This window comes from Anneissia japonica, unplaced genomic scaffold, assembly GCF_011630105.1.
Source record: "Anneissia japonica isolate Jap-2015-1 unplaced genomic scaffold, ASM1163010v1 scaffold287721_len753485_cov172, whole genome shotgun sequence".
Classification (NCBI taxonomy): domain Eukaryota; kingdom Metazoa; phylum Echinodermata; class Crinoidea; order Comatulida; family Comatulidae; genus Anneissia; species Anneissia japonica.
In genome coordinates, this window is record NW_022699480.1 from 21332 (window position 1) to 41641 (window position 20310).

The 20310-nt window shown below is 36.2% G+C and overlaps 1 protein-coding gene across 2 annotated transcripts in view; it reads right to left on the bottom strand.

The window, feature by feature from the left end:
• Positions 1-360: 360 nt before the first annotated feature.
• Positions 361-20310, bottom strand: part of LOC117102973 (rho-related BTB domain-containing protein 2-like) — a 52001-nt gene continuing 32051 nt past the window's right edge. The window contains exons 4-9 of one of the 2 annotated variants that reach the window (XM_033243427.1): positions 13970-14152; positions 10649-11024; positions 8848-9529; positions 8192-8310; positions 6990-7250; positions 361-1251 (exon numbers count right to left, since the gene is read on the bottom strand). In XM_033243427.1, coding sequence (XP_033099318.1) covers positions 1012-1251; positions 6990-7250; positions 8192-8310; positions 8848-9529; positions 10649-11024; positions 13970-14152 — 1861 coding nt within the window. In that variant the 3' untranslated portion in view covers positions 361-1011. Of the gene's footprint in view, positions 1252-6989; positions 7251-8191; positions 8311-8835; positions 9530-10648; positions 11025-13969; positions 14153-20310 lie in introns of both variants that reach the window. The other variant, XM_033243426.1, reaches the window with a different exon arrangement.

Consider the following 20310-nt stretch of genomic DNA (forward strand, 5'->3'; position numbering starts at 1 on the left):
GATTAAGAAATGTGAAACTCACTTGTTACTTTCACAAATGTTTGGTTTGTCAGGACCATCATCATACAATCCGAAAAATATACAGGGATGAAGCAGTTGTGAAAACTGGCATGAGCTACAGTACACCACCACCCCCCCCCCTAGTAAATAAGGCCAAAAAAAATAAATTGTATGTTGCCCTTCTTTTTAAAAAAAAAATGATATATAGGGGCGGGTGGAAAAAGTTCATTTTTTTAATGAATTTTTTTTTTTTTTTTAAATACCTACCAGATGGAATAAAAATCACCCACAGTGGCCTAGAATGGCAATATCTTACATCAGACAACTACTTTAGTCTAATTTGTAGGGCATCTGGCATCTCAGATTTTTTTTTTAATTTGTAAAGAAAAAAGCTAAAATATAAACTTTTTTTTAATTTTTCCGCCCCTATTTTTTACAGTGAGTTAGGGGCGGGTGGAGGAGGGCAAACAATTTTATTTACCTTTTTTGGGCCTAAGGATTTAGACAAAGGCAAATATTTGCAAAAGTTACAAGTATCAGTGGCGGCACGAGCAGGGGTAAGTTTCCCCCTGTTGGACAGACCTGAACCCCACGTAGTCGGACCAAATATATTAATTTGCCTATCCAAATACTTTATTTTGTTTACCAATCTCCTATGGTCTAAAAGCAAAGTTTTGGGCCATACAAGCTATAAAAACTCTTCCCATTAACCGTTCAAGGGATTTTATTCAGGACACAGACCAAAGTTTTAGTCGGTCCCTTGGTCTGCACCCCCCGGTCAGACTTGCTATTGTTGGCAATTGTTTGGAGCCACAACTGACAAGTATTGTACATTTATATTACATTGCCTAATCAAGATTTGGGTTGAAATGGTTCCAAGCCTAACCAACAAGAGCTGATATAATTTTAATAATTATAATGGCAAGTATGTAATCATGATTAATTAAATTCTATTCATGTCTTTATTGTACTGTATTTCCCTAACTACATTCATCCTTACACCATCACACCCTACTTCAAACACCCTTTGTGTTTTTTGCTGCGTGGATCTGGTGCACATGTGCTTTCTTTGAGACACTTATCGTAGTAATCTTTCTCAGTGATATAATAAACAGGAGGCCATCTGTTGTGTTCAAGGCACCCACGATCTTCACTGTTCACTTCACAAATCAACTTCATCTTCTGAACAAGTTCAAAGTTCATTGATGTCTGATGACAACACCATAAGCGTAATTGATGTGCATTATGCAGCTGAGGAATGAAAACACAACAACTTTATCACCCTTCCAAATAAGAAATTAAAAAAAAAAAACAAATTAAAAAATTTAATTGAAGACATTATAAAATAGAACCATTTGACAATCTTATTAGTGTCACAATGACAAACAATTAATTAATCACCACGACAAGAACTTGTAAATGTTGACATCTGATTTAATTTGAATCAATCAATCATTCATTCTAGTCTAGACAAAGCTAGACAGCATTTATGAAGTCTGATATTTAATAAATATCAGAAAGTAAAAAATATATAAAATAAGCCAAAGTTTAAATAGGCCTACACAAAATATTATATTAAAAATAAAAAATATTGATGTACATGAATAAATTATAAGTTAATGCAGGATGCATTACTTACTATCAATTACATAACAGATCCAGAAATTCTAAATAGAAGGGCTCCAGAAAGTCAATTTTAAAGATTGAGGATCAGGACCACCTAAGCCAAACATGGTTTGGGCAGAGGTACAAATTGTTATGTTTATGGTAGTCTCAGCCTAAAAATTTGAATGTAATTTTTTTTCTCTTACTTTCTGGCCCCCACCCCCTCAAATCCGCCTATTTAAAATTATAAAAATTAATGTTCAAGATACATATTAAAAAAAATAGGCTTTTAGAAATACTGGAAACATAGCACAGTTATAAAATCTTCGGACTTCTAATAATAAGTTGGTCACGGCTAGCAAGATGATTAAATGGGTACCTGGCTGGATAGCGGACTAAATCTATACCTGGAAATGTAGTGGACTTAATGGGTACTTGGCGGAATGTTGGAGAGTGGATTAAAAGGGTAATCAGTGGATTAAATGGGTACCTTGCAGGATAGAGGACTAAATCTATACCTGGAAAGGGAGTGGACTAATTCGGTACTGGTAAGATGTTTAAATGGGTACCTGGCAGAAAAGTGGAATAAATAATATACCGATTCGGTGATGGGCGTCACATGACCTCTTGGGTGTTGTAAATAAACAATCGACTGGCACAGCAGTGTTTTACATGGAGATTGCTATTGCGACCGTCCCTTGTTATCACTGCAAATATCATCATAATTCCCAGTAAACTATTTCGCCTTAATTGTTTGCTAATGCTGTAAACATTGAGATTTTTCAATAAATGTTAGACCAAGGCCCCAGCACATCTACGGCTTGGTTGGGTATGCATGAGGGCCTTCGACCAGCAAACTAAGCTGCGATGTTAGGACTAGCCAAGGTTTATAAAAGATCACTTAAATTTCAAAGCATACAATCCAAGAACACTAGGATAAGTTAATAAATACTATTTTGAACAATCGTATTGCGTTTCCTAGCCATTGATTTCTCATATTAACGATGGTGGTTGTTTTCGCAACCATAACATTACCTTTTCCTATACTATCGCACTGTAAAGTTTTTGATGTTTACCCAAGTTATGCAGACCTGTCAAGTCTCAAGCATCTTGCGGGAGTCCCAAGCATTTAACTTCGCCGTCATGCCCTTATGCGAGGCCTGTACATTCTCACACATTCCAAAATTTCTTCAAATTATATTTTTTTTAATGTGCTATTTTCTTATAACAAACATACAACATGTAAAAACACAACTATCGGCGCTAAAGATCCCGTAGCAATCGTCAGTGTGTTCGACGCCGCCTCTCGGTGAGTAGAGTAAATTACGTCTGAGTGAGCCAATCAGTTACGAGCTTACATAATGCCGCAAAGCAAGATGTGCGACATCGAAGGCGGTGAGGATGGCGATGCAACTCTGCCAAAAAAGCAGTCCTATGTCCACTACAAATCGAATTTTAGCCAGCATGGACAACCAAATGTAAGTGTATACAAAAAGTGAACGACTAAGGTGCAATCTCCAAATTATCCCAGACGGCAGAAACGCGTCTAGGTCAACACCGTATCACGAAGGCATCTGAGAAATCAACCATTCTAATTACCATGCTATATGAATATTTGCTACACGCTTGAATTACGGCTCACGTCTGGACGACGGTGAATCATTTGGACGCTTGTTGATCATTTGAACGATTTTCTATTGTTTTCTTATATGTAAATGTGGCTATACTTTCTCTATGCTTATATGAAGATTTGTAAATTATATGACAATGTGCCTGGAGGTCCATCGAGTTCCATTGGAATTCGCTTTGTACGCCGCTCTGAAGATAGAACTACGTCGCACCTCTAAAAATAGCGCTGACGTTTTCTTGCAAAAGTGGGACTGTACATTGGCATTACAAATCACAAACATACTTAAGTGCCATGGTAAGTCGGCGTTACATTCTGGCCTAAATATAAAATCAAATCTAGACCTAGGTAGGTATTCTGCTATCTTTTTTTATCCTCGCGCATGGCTGGTTACTCACAATTTTCTGAGGCTACTCTCTACTGTGTCCTGTACTGTGTATACTATGCAGCACTGCATTTTCTTTACTGTAAGTTCTACTGTAGATCCTCCGAATTGAGAGATGTATATTTGGTTGACTAGTAAAATTTAGCTAAAGACAATAACATGGCCGGTGAAAATCGGCGTACAGGCAGTGAAAACACGCGTACAGGCTCTCAAAACAGAAGGGGACATGTTGTGCAATTATCAGACACAAAAATTTTGAAAATTGGAACATGGAATTGTGGTGGATTATCGAAATTAAAGCAAGATCTTGCAGGGGAAATCGGCCTAGACATACTGTGTTTACACAGAGACACATCGCTGGAGAACAATGGACATGCATACCATCCACTCAGATATTCCGCCTGACAACGACACCTGGTCGGGCGTATCGTTAACAGTGAGTAAACGACTACTAAAGTCGGTAATTTGTACCGGCGCCATTGGATCACGCATTGTTTACTGTAAATTATGCGGTCGTACCTGCAATTATTACATTGTGGGTATATATATACCGCAAAGGAATAGGACCAATCCAGACCAAATTGACGTATATATGCAACTTGAATCACTGCTCCAAAATATTGGACATAGAGATTGTATTATACTCATGGGGGATTTTAACAGTAGATTATCAAGGAGTGAAGAAGGGCATGTTGGAAGATGGTGTATCCACAGTTATAGGGATGGTGGTGGCGATCGATTGCTTGAAATCTTGAAAGTCCATAAAGGACGATGGTGTAAAAAAGACCCAACCGCCAAAAAGCCTAGCAGGAAAGGAACGGTAGCAGACCGCATCATCACCAAAATGAAAGTCGAACAATATCAAGCCTCAATGCAAAAAGTGTTAATGAGCAACAGTCAGCTGGATAATGTGTATTCATTCGTGTATCTTGGAACTGAAATAGCTGGTGACGGAGACCGATTAATACCACTGAAACATCGGCGTGACATTGCATTTGGAAGATTCACCAGCATTTTACCAACGTTAACAAATACTAAACTTCCTTTGGATATGAGAGTACGGCTTTACATTTGTGTCGTAGATCATCATTGATATATGGCTCAAATGCATGGTTTTTCACAGATGAAATAGCTCGGAAACTGAATGGTATTAATTCTAAAATGCTTGCTGTTATGACCAAGCGTACAATCCACGAAGAAGCACAACATCCTACATTTGACATCATAGACCATGTAAGGATGCGGAGATGGAAATACCTTGGGCATATACTGAGAATGGATGAGGATCGCTTTGTCCGCCGTGTACTTCTCGACTCGTCCCCCTGTACTGCTCCATTTACGCCGGGATCTCTCTTAGCTGACACAGCGTTCACGACCATTAATGACATGATCAGAGCTTTAGCAAACAGGGAAATATGGGATAGTTTTCGCCCGTAAAGCAAAAAAATAAAATAAAACTAAAACTGAAATAATTTTTCTTATGCTATTTATATTTATTTATCTTCTGAATTTGAGAGTCTGTACAGTTGTTGCTTGCCCCTTTGGGGATTATGCAATGAGAAGAAGAAGAACTTGTCATACAGTACTAACAACAAATCATGAGCTTTAGTTAGGATTTATTATTTGACTAATCGAACTACAGAGTGCTCTTTCAAATAAAACTGCAGCGACCTCGAGGTCAAGCCTTGGGTGCAGAGAGCAGGGCCCAGAACCACATGTGTAAACAAGTAGAGTACTGGGGGATTTAGAACTGTCCATTTTCAAATGGGGTATAACTTTTTTTTTTACAATTACTTATTTTTAGTTGTTTTTCTTTCTCTCTTTTACACATTGAACGCACCAAATTTATGTGTGCTGCTGAAACAGAAGTGTATGTTCAGTTGAATAAATAAATAAATTACAGTAATATCGCGAGTTGTCAGTAAAACCTTTACTGGGTTGGCAATGGTTTAGCCTTACATGTTTGTATGTCAAAATTTGCGGTGAAATTCGGCATAAAAAAACTTGTTTCGCATGAAATTCACGTAAATTCAATTAATAAACCTTGTTTTATAAAATGTAAATATAATTTAGCTTAGTATAATGCAAAATTTCATCCACTTTTGATCATGGACAACGTTTTCGGAGCATGGGTCTTAGCATGTGATCCCCTTACAACGGAAAGGAGAGCAATTAATTGCTGTGCTGGATGTTACCACAGATGCAGAGGATGGTGATCGCGCTTGTTAAAACTGATGATGGCCAGCGACTCCAGCTGCAACTACATCAGAAATAACTAAAAAAGAAATCTGATTATTTAACGTTATATTTGTTTATTGATTCGAAAATCACTGAATATTGCGAGTCTCACCTATGCATGGTACTAGGCCTACGGAACGTCGACGTCCTAGTACCCAACCGACTATTTTTTTAGCATCGCCCAGGGACTTACCCTAATTTACGTACTTCTGTCAGTTCTAGCACACACAGGTGGCGTACAAAGAGACGTTCACTAGCAGGTAAACAAGTCCGTACTTGGGTACAGGACCGCACACTCAGTCGTATTATGATTCATTTTAGAGAGTCGTCTGGATGCGTATTATGGTGCATCCAATCGGCCATAGTTAAAGGGGAGGAGCAAAGGCCAAAACGGAATATCAGCATCCAAATGATGTGCTATTCAAACAGTGTTTTCGGACGCATTTTGGTAGAACAATAGAAAATGCGTCTGAACGCCGATTTGTCGTCTGGGATAATTGGGAGATCGTGCCTAAAAGGCCAGGTGCACTATAGATGTATGTTATAAATAGGTACCTCCAGGATAGTGGACAGTGCATTAAAAGGGTACCAGGTAAGACAATGGATTAAAAGGTTTCTTGCATGATAGTGGACTAAAATTGACACCTGGTAAGATGTTTAAATGGTTACCTGGCAGGAAAGTGGATTAAATGGGTACTGGCAGGGTAGTGGACTAAATCTATACCTGGAAAGATGTGGACTAAATGGGTACCTGGTAAGATTCTTAAATGGGTACCTAGCAGAATAGTGGACAGTGAATTTAATAGGTGCCGAGTAGGAATGTGGATTAAATGGGTACCGGGCTAGACTGTAAATTAAATGGGTACCTAGTAAAATATTTAAATGGGTACCTGGCAGAATAGTGGATAGTGGATTAAAAGGTTACCAGGTAAGATAATAAATTAAATGGGTACTCCTTAGGACTGATATGCTCTGCAGAGATTAGAGATGGTTGCACATTGTGCAAGGTTGTCAATGGATTTCAAGGGGACCTGAAGCCACACACTGCTTTGTGTGGCACAATTAGTATAGGACTTTATATAGATAATCTCTTGCATCTTTTCTATTGATAATAATAAATAAATTCCTACATACCTTGGCCCGATTGATAGTTTCTAAAGTCACACGAGCAATTTCTTTTTGCATCTGTTTGTCATTCTTACTTTTCTCAAAGGTTTCCTTCAAAACCTTGATCACCATATCTTCCATGATCACCACCAGTCTTGGAAGGCATAAGAAATTGGCCAGCTCAATCACATTCATAGCCTCCTGGTAGCACAGAGGGCTACAGCTGTCAGTGTATAGATATTCCAACAATGCAGAGAATGTCTCTTTTCCAAACCCTTCAATTGCAACCTACAAAAAATGTATAAATATTAATCATTCATAATTGAATTAATATATCAGGCAACACAGCACCTAAACTTATCAGCTGATATATTGGTCATGGGCTTTTAGATAAAAAGTAATGGCAAATCCTATTAACATCTCAATTGATCCTACCGTATGTCTAAAAACCAAAAAAAAAAACCAAAAAAAACATAACCATATTAAAAAAAGAGTAAAGGTAAAGGTAGGAGAATGACTCATATCTTAGTACCTCCTATTTTATTTTGCTTTGTGTTGTGTCTGTTGTACATTTTGTGTGTGTTGTGCTTTTATTGTTAATTGTTTTGACAATATAGTAGTCTTGTTTTCATGTTCAATGCTGCAGTACATGCTGCCTAAGTTTTTCCCTGAACACTGGGAACTGCCGCATGCTTTACAACTGCAAGGAAAAGGCGTAATATAAATGCCCATACCAGTACCAATACCAGAAGTTTCATTGTTCCACAACAAGGGCTGAAATGAACAATATCGGAGTAACCCACTAATTTTCCGAAAGATGCAATAATAATGCCGTTTTTGTATAGCGCATAAATATTTTAAAAATATCTCAATGCGAGCTGATGAAAGAATGGTGGTAAAAAGTTTGTCTAATTCTAGAGTAATCTAAATTTAAATTGACTGATGGATGAAGCATGATGTATGTATAATGTAAGTTGTTCAACCAAAGTACTGGTGCAGAAATGGGTTTTTTAAAATGCACATGAGTCTGAAAAGACATTCTCACTTTTCAAATGATAATCATACACTCTCAGATATTACAGTCACTGTAGTTAAATGTTATGTAGTGTTTATTTAGCTGGTAGTACGCCTATTCGAACTTGTAAATATTTTTGTGAAGGCACACTCCAACCCAAACCTGGAGCATAAGCTAGTAACATTATATTAATGTTATCATAGGCAAAACTTACCTCACTACTTGAACTCTCTCTAAAATGACCTCCGAGCATTGCTAACATTGGATCACAACGGGCCATCAAGATGCTCTTATGAGTGACCACTACACCATCATCAACTTTTATCAGCATATCTGAGGAAGTGAGATTAATTAACAGTATCAAATTAGGTTAATTTTAATTGGCCTAGAAAAACGAATGTTTATCTAACCATGCCCTTTATTTCGTCTCAATCTCCATCATTTTTCCAACATATCCATTAATTTTCTCCCTATCCCATAACCCTTTACCTGATCCTACCCTATTATCTTTGTACACCTCATCCCTTTATCAATTTCTTTCATCCTACTCATATCTTCCGAATCTCATTACCTATTTTTTCTTATTTACAACCAACCAGCATGTGGCATCTTGAAGGTGAAGAACATATCAGACAGAAAAGGCACCTCCCAGCTCCCTCTCTTTTTATGCAACCCATTTACTTTTCCAAATCCAATATCACCTCCTATAACTCCTCTCTCTTCTACTGATCATGTCTTCCCTGTCCCCATTTAAATACCATTTCATTTATTCTACATAACATTTCTTTGAAACATCGCTTCTTTATCCTATCCATTAAAATTCCCATAATAATGACAAACGAATAAAATATTGCTTACCTGACAACATACCTTTCATGAAAAAAACATCGCATAGCTTGGTTGTTCTTTGAGCAATGAACGCATCGCTGATAGGCTGGTTAAGGTAATGAAGATCATTCATTATATTTACCACAAGGCGGGTAAGATCACCTATTCCTAGAAGCTTTGATGCTGTCGACACATCAGTCAGACTGACCTCACTGGACAACGATCCCTTATAGAGGAACTCCAGGACAATCCTGAATGCATCAGGTGTGATTTCAGGTTTGAGGACAACATAATGTTGAAGAAGCAGCTTGCCAGTAATGGGGTCCTTAGTCTGTCGCAGAAGTATGGAATGGAAGGCTTCATGATCGAGGGTTTTACCAAGTGGATTCTGAATGGTGTTCAGAAGTGAGAAAGATTTAGTTCTTGTTTCAGGATCAGAAAACAATTTATCTGAATTTGTCAATGAGCTACTTAACACTGAATCTGTTAGACAAGTATTGTCCATGGTAGCAGTTTTACTATCCAACGAAGACAGTAGTACCTGAGTTGTTGGCTTGTTTTTAGCATTAATGTACTGTAAGCTATCAGGAGGAGGAGGAGGCAGGGATGCCTCTTGAAGGGCAGGCAAGATGGTTGTGGAGGATGATGGCTTGCTGTCAAGTTGTTCCGATAGATCCATCATAAATAGCTGCTGAAACGTGTCTGATGCAGCTATCAATACAATCTTGAAGAAGAAGCAAATTAAGAAGGTGAAAGTCAAGTTGTGTTAACTTAATTTGTGCTTTGTAAGGCAAAAGAAAAGTGAATTTCATTCCTAATTTTGATGATTAATCCAAGAAAATGATGCACCTCCAATTTTTGGGTCCACACATAGCAGACCACAGAACCTGCTGTTCCTATTGTTCTTCTTGTTATTACTAAACTGTAAAAGCGTCCACCGTCGCAAGTTTTGAATGCGTATGCAGGAAATTTTGTACACGTAAACTAGAGGCTATTTCCAACAAACTTTCATGGCCCATTTTTTAAGTTTCACCCCAGGGTGCCCCCACCACCTACAAAACAAAACCAGGAGTGTACATAACTGCACTTACCACTAAAAGGACACATCGCATGGATGGCGCGGTCAGTTAAAAATGTGTTCTAAGGAACCAAAGTTTGTGAGTTCAAATTGCATCATGGTATTCAATTTTTAATTTCTTTTCAATTTTATGACATTTTATTGAACTTTTAATATTTATTTCTATTTTTATTTTTTTTCTGTTAGTGGTATTAATTATTGAATTATGAACCCTTGCCGAAAACCCAATTACGCTACTGCGTACTGTATTTAATAGTGTCAACAAAAAGCCTCGTCTGAAAGGTGCATACACAAAGTGTTAAACGCTGAAAAAAGGTAACCTCAGTTTTAACGCACAGTGAGCAGTCACTCTTGTACAAGATGATAAGTTAATAGCAAACTTCAGATTTGCCCTTTTGTGCAATCAACTGAAGATGCATCTTACAAAGTCATATGTGAAAACAAAAAAGCGTGTTTAAATACATACAGTACTGTTGCTGTTGAGGAATTTGTGTGGTAAATACAAAAGTGCTTGACAACAAATACCTATGAAAATTAAAATTTATGGTTTGCCAAACTAAACACAAAGTGCGTGTTTGAGTAAGTTCTTGGGGTGAGCAAAAGCTTGATGTAGTGGTCGGACACAACTCAATTTTCAAGGCGTGATTTTATGTTCCCTGGTTTAGCCAACAGTATAAATTAGTGTGGAGTGCTCCAACAATGGGGGAATATAGCATGGTGTTTGAATTGTAATGATGTTGTTTATTTAGCTGGTATGCCACTTACCTTATGTGCAACTATAAATTGATCCTGGACCAAAAATACCACATCTGCACAAGAGGTATCATTCAAAAGGTTACCGATTTCCTGAACAAATGTTGAATCTGGGATATGAACATGAGGTTCCCTTGGCTTATCTGGTAGGTAAGGAGCTTGAAGCAAAGGGCATTGCACTTTGCGTAGGTTTGAGTGTAGGAAGCGGTGGTGTCTGCGATGAATCAAAGCTGCACGAATGGCACTGTTGAACACTTCAGTGATGCCGTACTGTGTATATGAACTGGTTTCATAGTAGTAGGCTCCTATGTCCTTAGCAGTTTGCCTACCGTAGCTAGGCATTAAGACGTTCTTGGGGTCAAAGAGTCGATGTCGTGAACAATGGTGACTAATGATTTAAAGATAAAAAAAACGCAAAAATGAATACTTCTATGTCTAATGCACAGAATGTAATATATTAATTTAAAACCAAATTACATATGATTTACTTTCACGCCAGCAGAACCTGGTATATAACCAGAGTATCTTTTATATAACCCAAGCATCTGTGACTTCAAACAGAAAAAATTTTTGACATATTTGGTGCCATGTACGTGTAGTATTGTAAAATTCCAAGAAACAATAACAATATTTGATTTCAATCAACATATGCCACCACCTAGTACTGCAGTGTTATGCATTATGTAAAACTAATGAAGTACAATATGCTCCTGTTATTGAATATTGATATAAGAATATTGCTACTTGTCATGAATTCCTACTTGACGTATTTCCGAGCAGCATAGAAATGACTAGGAATCCCTCTTTGACATATAAAATATAAACACGCTCACAATGTTGTAACACAACTCTAAATAAACTTTTATTCTGTATAAACTCCAACAAGAATCCGGTCTCAAAGCAACACAATAACATTCACATAAACATGTGTTTCCAAAAAGAGCTCCTCGAAAGACCAAGCTCTCACCTTATATTAGCCCTAAACTCCAGAGCATTCAAGAGCATTCCTCATTGGTCACATTACATCATAATTAACCAATTAGGTTTATTGCCTATACAGTACCCAAAATTCCAGAAGCTTTCAAATATTACTCTTGGATTCTACATGGTGTCATGTGTTCCTATTATTATCAATGTGGTTTACACTGTTTATTTGGACACATAATGTAATTCTAAAATGTTCTATATATTAAATATATTACACTAAGGAAAGGAATGGAAATTTATTACACTAGTAAGCAGGGGTTTATTTAAGAGCCGGCGGCCGGCGCATTTGATCGGCTACTACGATGTTTTCGCCGGCTACTTCAATCAATGCTGTACAAAAATTTATACAAAAACCACCAATATAAATAGTGCAACAGGCCTGTAAAGAACCTTATTTACCTACACGAAGTGAATTTGCAATAGTATGCACCAATTTTGATGTTCCTTTCTGTTGAAAGTTCGTTAAAATGTCTACCAATTCTCAGACTCCATGTTTGACTTTCATGAACTCACGGCGTAAACAAAGCTAAAGTTCAAAGTTCGGCAGTCGCGCCTGGGTGAGTCCATCAAAGAAGCCACGCCTCCAAATCACTTGTTAGCCAATAAGATAATAGAAATTTCTCCTCCACCACGTGCTCAGGTGATGACTATATACATCGCCCAAACTCTTTTTCCGTACATTGGGCTTCCGGGTTTTCTTACCGCGGAGAAGAAAAAAACAGATCGTCATTTTTAAATTAATTTGTGTATGACTATGAACCTTTTATTTTCATTTTATTTTTATTTTACTAGCCCTCTTTGTGATGACATAGATATTTCGGAAATGATAAATAATAAAAAATAAACCAACACTGGCTCAAATTCGTTTACACTCGGTGGCGGAGGTAGCAAGGCGAACCAACTATATTGAATGCTGTTTACACTCACAATTTCAGAGTTATAGATAGTAGGCCTACAATGATTAAACGGCAAAGCAAGCCCAAATCGTCTCAATTCACGACATCACATGAGACATTTTTTTCCAATGTGGTATCCATTCCTTTTCGATATCTGCGTAAATTTTAGAACTATTTTTTGCTCTCCTTACATGTTTTCTTCAACGCAGATCTAGGGCGCATAGGCCTAAATGGTGAATCCCCACAAATTTCAACATATTTGTGAAAAGTAAACAACTTCATAATTATAAAAATTGTATTTTCAATTTATTTTGGTGGATTTTATTAAATGTTTATAAACTAAAAAAGAATGTATTTCAATTATTGAATCAATATTCTGACCTTAAATTCCGATGTTGAGCTCGAAAAATTCGTAAATTCTAGGCCTATTCTAACCTACTCAGTAAGTACACTAATTAATGAGGTTGTGAGTATCACTGCATGTGATTGCACATGTGCAACCACTGTGCAGTGTATACTAAGAAGTTCAAATGGGAAACTAATTTTCCGTACCATATGACATACCACGATGTTCAATCATCATCAATCAATGTGTTTGAATCGGTATTAGGCCTACAGGAAAATAATTTGTTAATATAACATTGATAAACATTGTTCATTTTGTAGGATGCTTGAATACCATACAAAATTATGGAATATCATATGAGTGAGTAGTGTATGTGTGTGTAAACTTGTCTCTTTCTTATCTGTGCCTGGGATAGCCAGCTAAGTCCTAGCAACTGAGGTAGGCTGCAGGCTTATATGGCGCCTAAGCCTGCCAAAGGCCTAGATATAGCCTACACAGTGGCTGTAGGCCTATCTAACCTAGGCCTAAACTCACGATACGATATTTTCAGCTATTGTATGATATTCCTCTCATGAATTAAATTTAGGTTTTTTGAGATTCGCGAAAGTTTAATGTCGAGAAAACGGCCGAAATTATCAATTCGCGAAAGTTTCTGGTTTACAGTATCTATTTAGGCTAGGCCTATGTATTTTTTACAGCTCATAGTTGATTCTGAAAACTCTTAAAAAAAATGATGTAGAGAAATGCCATCAAATGGGCTTAAAAAACTCTACCCCCTTGACCCCCGACCAGGGCTTTGCCCCTGGACCCCGATGGGGGCCTAGGCACACCCCCCCTATAAACCGGCCTATTTCAATTTACTCTCCTGTTACTTTCAAATTTCTCCTGCTACTCAAATTCATAAATAAACCCCTGCTAGTAAGTATAACAAATGTAATTTTAGACAGAGTGCAGGGCACTGCTGCAAATCTCAAAACAAACATTTGAATGTTTCTCTAGTAGAGAATGTAATTTCGGTATGTGTAAACAATTCTGGCAGAGGTGAAGGTCAATTAATGTTATAGAAGGTAGAAATTATGAATTATAAATTGAAATAGCTTGTACCTGAATTTGCTACGGTCTTTCATCAAAAGTTGTATATCGGAGCTGCGTAAATCATTCTTTGTTCCACAGAGAATGACAGGAGTACGAGGGCACACTCTATTAATCTCCACTGCCCAAACACGTTTAACATTTGCCAGAGAAATCGGGTCAGCAATAGAAAAGCACAGAACAATAACATCAGCACTAAAAAAAAAAAGAAGTTGAATGAATTTGTTTTCTCACATAAGATCACTACATAAATGTATGTATGGATGGTTTCATTTTATTTCATTTCTTTTACTATCCCTCATAAAACAAGCTTAACAATCAAAACAAAAAATACACTTGAAAACGGTGCTAAGAAGGGATTCTGAAAAAGTAAACTAGATTAGTATCAAAATTGGTAGTTTAGATTTAATAATTATTTATAAAAATCCTTTCAATGGGAGACCATAAAGTAATTTTTAAACTACTGGTATAAATTTGTGGGAAGATTGACAGAAATTATTCAACTGCTAGTCTGGCTGGAATACATATGGAAATAGTATTTATTATCAACTTAGATGAATTATTCATTAAGGCTCTAATGAAAACAAAATAATGCTGATATAAATCAATGCATTGATTTATGAGAAATAGGAATATTCAAGTTTTACACTAGCAAACCTACCCTTTCATATTTGTGCTTGCTGTCAAATTAATTATGAATAATCATTTGATTGACAAAAATAAACAAAATAGAGATTTAATGATTCTAATTAGTCATGTTTACTGCAGAGATACAAGTTTTCAACAAATTAACTAGATAAATAATTAATTCTAAAATTTACTGCACTGTCAACAGAGAATGACTACAATAAAAGTGGTAATGACAGGGGCCCTTATGCTTACTTTGACATTGTTTTTTGTGTATTTTTTTCCATTTCAATTAACAGGGGCGGATTTAGGGGGGGGGGGCGGCCCGGCCCCGGCCACACATCTAGATGTGTATAAGAGACAGGCCCGGCCCCGCCCGGCCCCCCCCTTTTGGGAGGTAAAAAAAGAAAAAAAAAGAAAAAAAAAGAGAGAAATAGAAAAAAATGATAGCCCAGAATGCCTCAAATGTTATGTTTGATCGTCTAGAACACAGAAATTTCGCGGGGGCATGCCCCGGACCCCCTACGACAGTGTTGTCTCAATTGGCCCAACTTTCGGCCCCCCTTCCGGCCCTCCGGCCCCCCCTTTTGGACATTTCTGGATCCGCCCCTGATTAATCAATAGGATTCATAAAATTAATAATAATAGTAATAACATAAATTTTAATATGAAATAAAAGATCTAAGAAGTTCATTCTAAATTTTGTTGTGTTTGGTGGTAAAATATTCCGTGCATGGTATAACAACTCCTCTTGACAATAATATGGTAAATATCTCCTGCATGGTATAACAACAACTCTATGACAAAGATATGGTATGTGACAACTACTATGCTTGGCTCACTTGTTACCTTCTTGATGTTTTTGTTTGCTTTTAAAAAAATGTTTTAATAGTTTCCTGTTTATATTTCTGTAATGTTCCCCTTTTAACATTTTTACAACCCCTTTCTTTTGTGTAATCCCTTCTTTCCTTTGTTAACATTTGTGCAATTCTTTACTTTTGGTAATAATTATTGTGAATGTTCTTATTTTTTGTCTCTTCTATTATTATATAATCAATTTTTAAATCTGTGCAATGGAATTTTTGTAATTTATTATTCCGAATTTGAATGTTTTATATACAGTATTGTTCTCTAAATATTTTTATATAATGATAATCACTTTTTAATGTGTGTACAATTTTTGATATTTACCATTTTATATTATCCAAATTATATATTTTCATTTGTAATTAAATTAAATTGAATTGAATTGAATAAAGAAAGAATTGACAAAGACCTACAGTAAATGCAAAATTTTGAGATACGCGCTAACGAAGTTTAAGCTAATTAGCGATACCTTGCATGTTTAACTGACTATATCAGACTTTGGCGTTGGTCCATTGCATAATGTTGTCTCAAAATCAAGTAATTAAATCACTGAAGAAGCTACAACAATAATAAAGCATACATTGCAAGCTCCCAATAAATCGCAGATGTGCATTTTGGGCATATAAACCATGAATAAACTTTCATTCGTTTGTTCTTTAAAAACAGAAAATTACTACCACTGTTAAACGAAAGCAGTGGTACCACGATCATGTATGTATGTGGTGGACGTATGTAATAAGGTAAGAATCTGGAATCTAGGCTAGCCCTCAGTTAACTAATTTTATCAAGCTTTTCAGTTTTGTTTTTGGAAACTGTAAAAGAAGTAGGGACGGTAAAAATTGAAACAGACTTTACTTCTGGCGCATGTTGAAACAATCAAAGGGGATTAAGTGATAATAAATGCTCCCTGATGCTCATGCATGCTGCTTTTGCTCCTCCAAAACACTGCAATATCAGCAGGCGATTTAACACCTGTTCGGGCTAGAACTGGAAATGGCCGTTTCCAGATTTATCCCATGTTACTGTAGACTCCTCAAAAAACTCGCCCGAATGCACCCTTAGGTGTAAGATATGCCCACAGGGAATCAATTCATCAAAACTGTTGATGATAAGGTAAATTATACTGTTAACTGTTATTCTTTGGTAAAATACTTGTATTAATCCTACAGTGCTGCTTTTCTAATACTGTAGTGTTATAACAACATGGTATAGATTAAGAGCCAGAGCCTTGCATGTGTCAATGTTCCTATGCATGATGCATGATTTTAAAAAAATCAGAAAATATAAAGTTGGGTCAAATTTGTGTGGTGGTTAAACTTGAACAATTCAGAGGGAGTGAGTTTTATGGACCAAAACAGTGATTTCAGACCACATTGGTAATGTTATTTGATAGGCAAATCGTAGCAATATGTGGTACTTAAACATTTTTTAGAAAAACATTTTTTTTAATTTTTTTTTTAAATTTGTAGGCCTAGGTATACAGTATTTTCATTATATAGTAGTTAGGAACGATATCGGGGTGGGGGAGCTGCCAGTGGCCTACTAGACTACAATATACAAATGTTGGTGTTGAGAGACATAGAGCGATATAAACTACAGGCCTATGGCTTCACCAAATTTTAAGAATACTCATTTCATTTTGCTGATTGCAATAGTCTCAATAGTCAAAACTTCACAGTCCATAAAATGAATGCAGTTGTTCCACAACATTCCCTGCTTGGTCCCATACTTCTTATTTCTTTTTAAATCACTTTACTGACAATATAGTAGAGTGGAGTTGTATAGCTTTGTAGTGGTGTATAGCTTAGTGGCTAAGGTGGTTGCCTTCTAATCTAGAGTCCGAGGTTCAAATCCAACAACTGAGTAATTTTTCTTAAAACTAAAATAAAATCCACTCCCTAAGCCTCATAAAGAGACTTGCTTTATAAAGCATCATTCCATCCTGTAATTGGCAAGTTACTTGCTGTTTGATGAAAGGCGTTGGATGATGCAAATGAGATTTAAAAAAATATATATATAATGACACAAGTCTCTAAGCTTCATACACCATTATTGAGAGCAGCTCTCATTCACTAGCCTGCTCATCATAATATTAAGACACAGTATCCCTGTCCTGATAGACCCAATGCTAACCATCATCCAATCTAGAACAAAACTTTTGACTAATCAAAATGGCCTCCATTTGGCTTGATGAACTTTCATGATTGTTTGAACATAATGTGAGTATGGAAACTATGGGCTGGATCCACAATATGTCATAGTGTAACTCATGAACTTAAACCTAACGAGTGTATATATTCTAATGAAGGAAATACATAGGTGAAATTATTACATTAAACCAGGGAACAGTGAAATTACATGGAATGATCTCAAAATACTAAGGCGTGCTAATCCTATTAGGTACCTATTGTTCGCTATTGTTCTTGTCTAATTGCCCCTGCTGTGTCCTAGTTCTTTGTGCCTAAACACGCGGTACCGACAGTCAAGCGAAAAAGATGAAAATATCACCACCAACGTCAGAAAATTTCTCTTAGGCTTCAAACCAGTCGTTTTTAAAAAAGAAACTCTTTTGTGGTTTTTTTTTACAAATATACAGCAATTTAGTGCATAACGACTGGTTTAAAAGCACTTTACATATGTTTTAAAAGCATTTCCTATCAAACTCCATAGTGAGATTTAACTAAGCAAGCAATTATAAGTCATTTTTTGGTAAGTATGTGTACTGGCATTGTTTCAAATTACTTACTTTTCTAGACTATATATTATCAAAATTCACAATTGCTCGTCATTCTGATTTCTATGTATTAAAAGATTGATATTTAGCTTACAAATGCCCTAAGTCTCTTGAGCGAGCAACTATGGCTATCAGAGATATTCGCCCATCACTGAACCTATATTTTGCGTCGGACTCGCACAAAATCCAGTGATTGACCTAGGCCGAGCTATCTGTCGTCATACTCGTGTTCATATTGAGCTATCTTCCTAACTGCATATTGAGCCTGGCGGCATACATTTTTATTGTTAAAACGTCTTTTCATTCCGATTTATTTTTCTTTCATTTTTTTTGTTTATTTAATCCACTTGTGAAACCAGTGCTGCACCACTGAAAGTGCTATTAATAAAAAGACAGAATTATTAATAAATATAACTAGTTTAGAAAATATAATTTATAATTGGATTGCTATTGCAATTAGATACAATGTAATGGTAATTAGATAAAATGTACAGGTAATTTTATTTTAAAAACCAAACAGGCAACATCCAATGAATATTGTAGAATAACTTTCATTTTATATTGTTAATAAATGTATTAAATTGTAACTCTTTTCCTCGCATTTCATTCATGTTTGGTGTTCTAAAAGAAGTGTATTGCAGGGATGGGCATAAAAATAGGACGGAGGGTCACAGTATATTTTTGATTTAACACTGAGGGCTGCACCTAATTTTCTTTAATTTCTTTTAGAACTAGAGTACATACATGGTGTACCGCAAGCATTTTTTTTCCCCTGTTAATTGATTACATCATAAATTTAATAAATAACAATAAAACAGCATACAGGAGAGGGTACAACACTACAGCAACATAAACTACCAACTCCTTGCATCAAAACACCATCCCACATATACTGTACTGTCACGAGTATATTTAACAGTGAACACAGGCATAATATAATTTTACTTTTTAAAATAATATTTTGGATACATGATTAACAGTCCTAGCGAGTTGTATCTGCTGACTGTATTACGATAACCACAGAGAGGTGCACAACTCTAGTACTCTATGCTAAACGGAAAAGCATTCACAATAAACGTCCATGCTAGGTCGCCTGTAAGGTCAGGAGCCTCCCAAAAGTACTAGGCAATATAGGGCTAGGCTATACCTGATCGTAAGTGACAGGCATACACGTTACGTTCACCGTCCTTGTATCTAGGCCCGAATCCATGTCAAGCTGCTGATAGTTTAAATATTGATACTCTAGATTTACTGTTTGATTGGTATTTTTAAATAGAATATAGACTGTTAGCTATCGAGCATATTTGCAAAATATTAAACAATCATCACAATGTAGGCCTAGGCCTAGTCCCCATTTATTGTTTCTGTATAACATTTAGGTGGTGCAATTTAACTGTTCCCTGGTATAATCATGGTATGATACGACATCGATCACAATGAGAACACGATAGCGAGCATGCGCAAAGCAATTGTAATTAGTTGTAAATTGTTTATCAGTTGATTATGATAAGAGCGGCAGTACCGCAGGTTATAACCTTTGATGTTCGGTTCGAGGTGTTTCCATGTAATTTCACTGTTCCCTGATTAAACCAACACAGAAACCCATTCCTAGCAAGATACTATCTCCTTTTTAATATCACTGATGAACAGTTCTCTGTAGTTGTCACAATATAGGCTTCAAAAAAAAAGAAAGTATTGCAAATTAACATAGCTAAATTATAACAACAAATTAATTACCTAATTATGCTGATTAGGGCTTATGGCAGTTTATCTGATAAAAGAATGTGTGCTTTATGGTTAAATAACCTATGAATTAAATAATAATGGATCAATTAAGCAATTAACAATTACACAACTGATGTGATAAGGGGACTACAGTAATTAAACTGTAGTGATCTATAACAATGTAAGCATGAAAGTTAAAACTTGATGAATGTGAACTTTTTTCATATAAGAAAGTGTTCAATTTTGCTATTAGAATTGTCTTACAGATAGACTCCCCAGCGGGCACACAACGTTAATTCAACGTTGAATCAACGTTGAAATGTAGTTGAAACGTTAAAATCATGTTGACAACATATACTCAACATTGAATCAATGTTAAAAATATGTTGTGTATTTAACC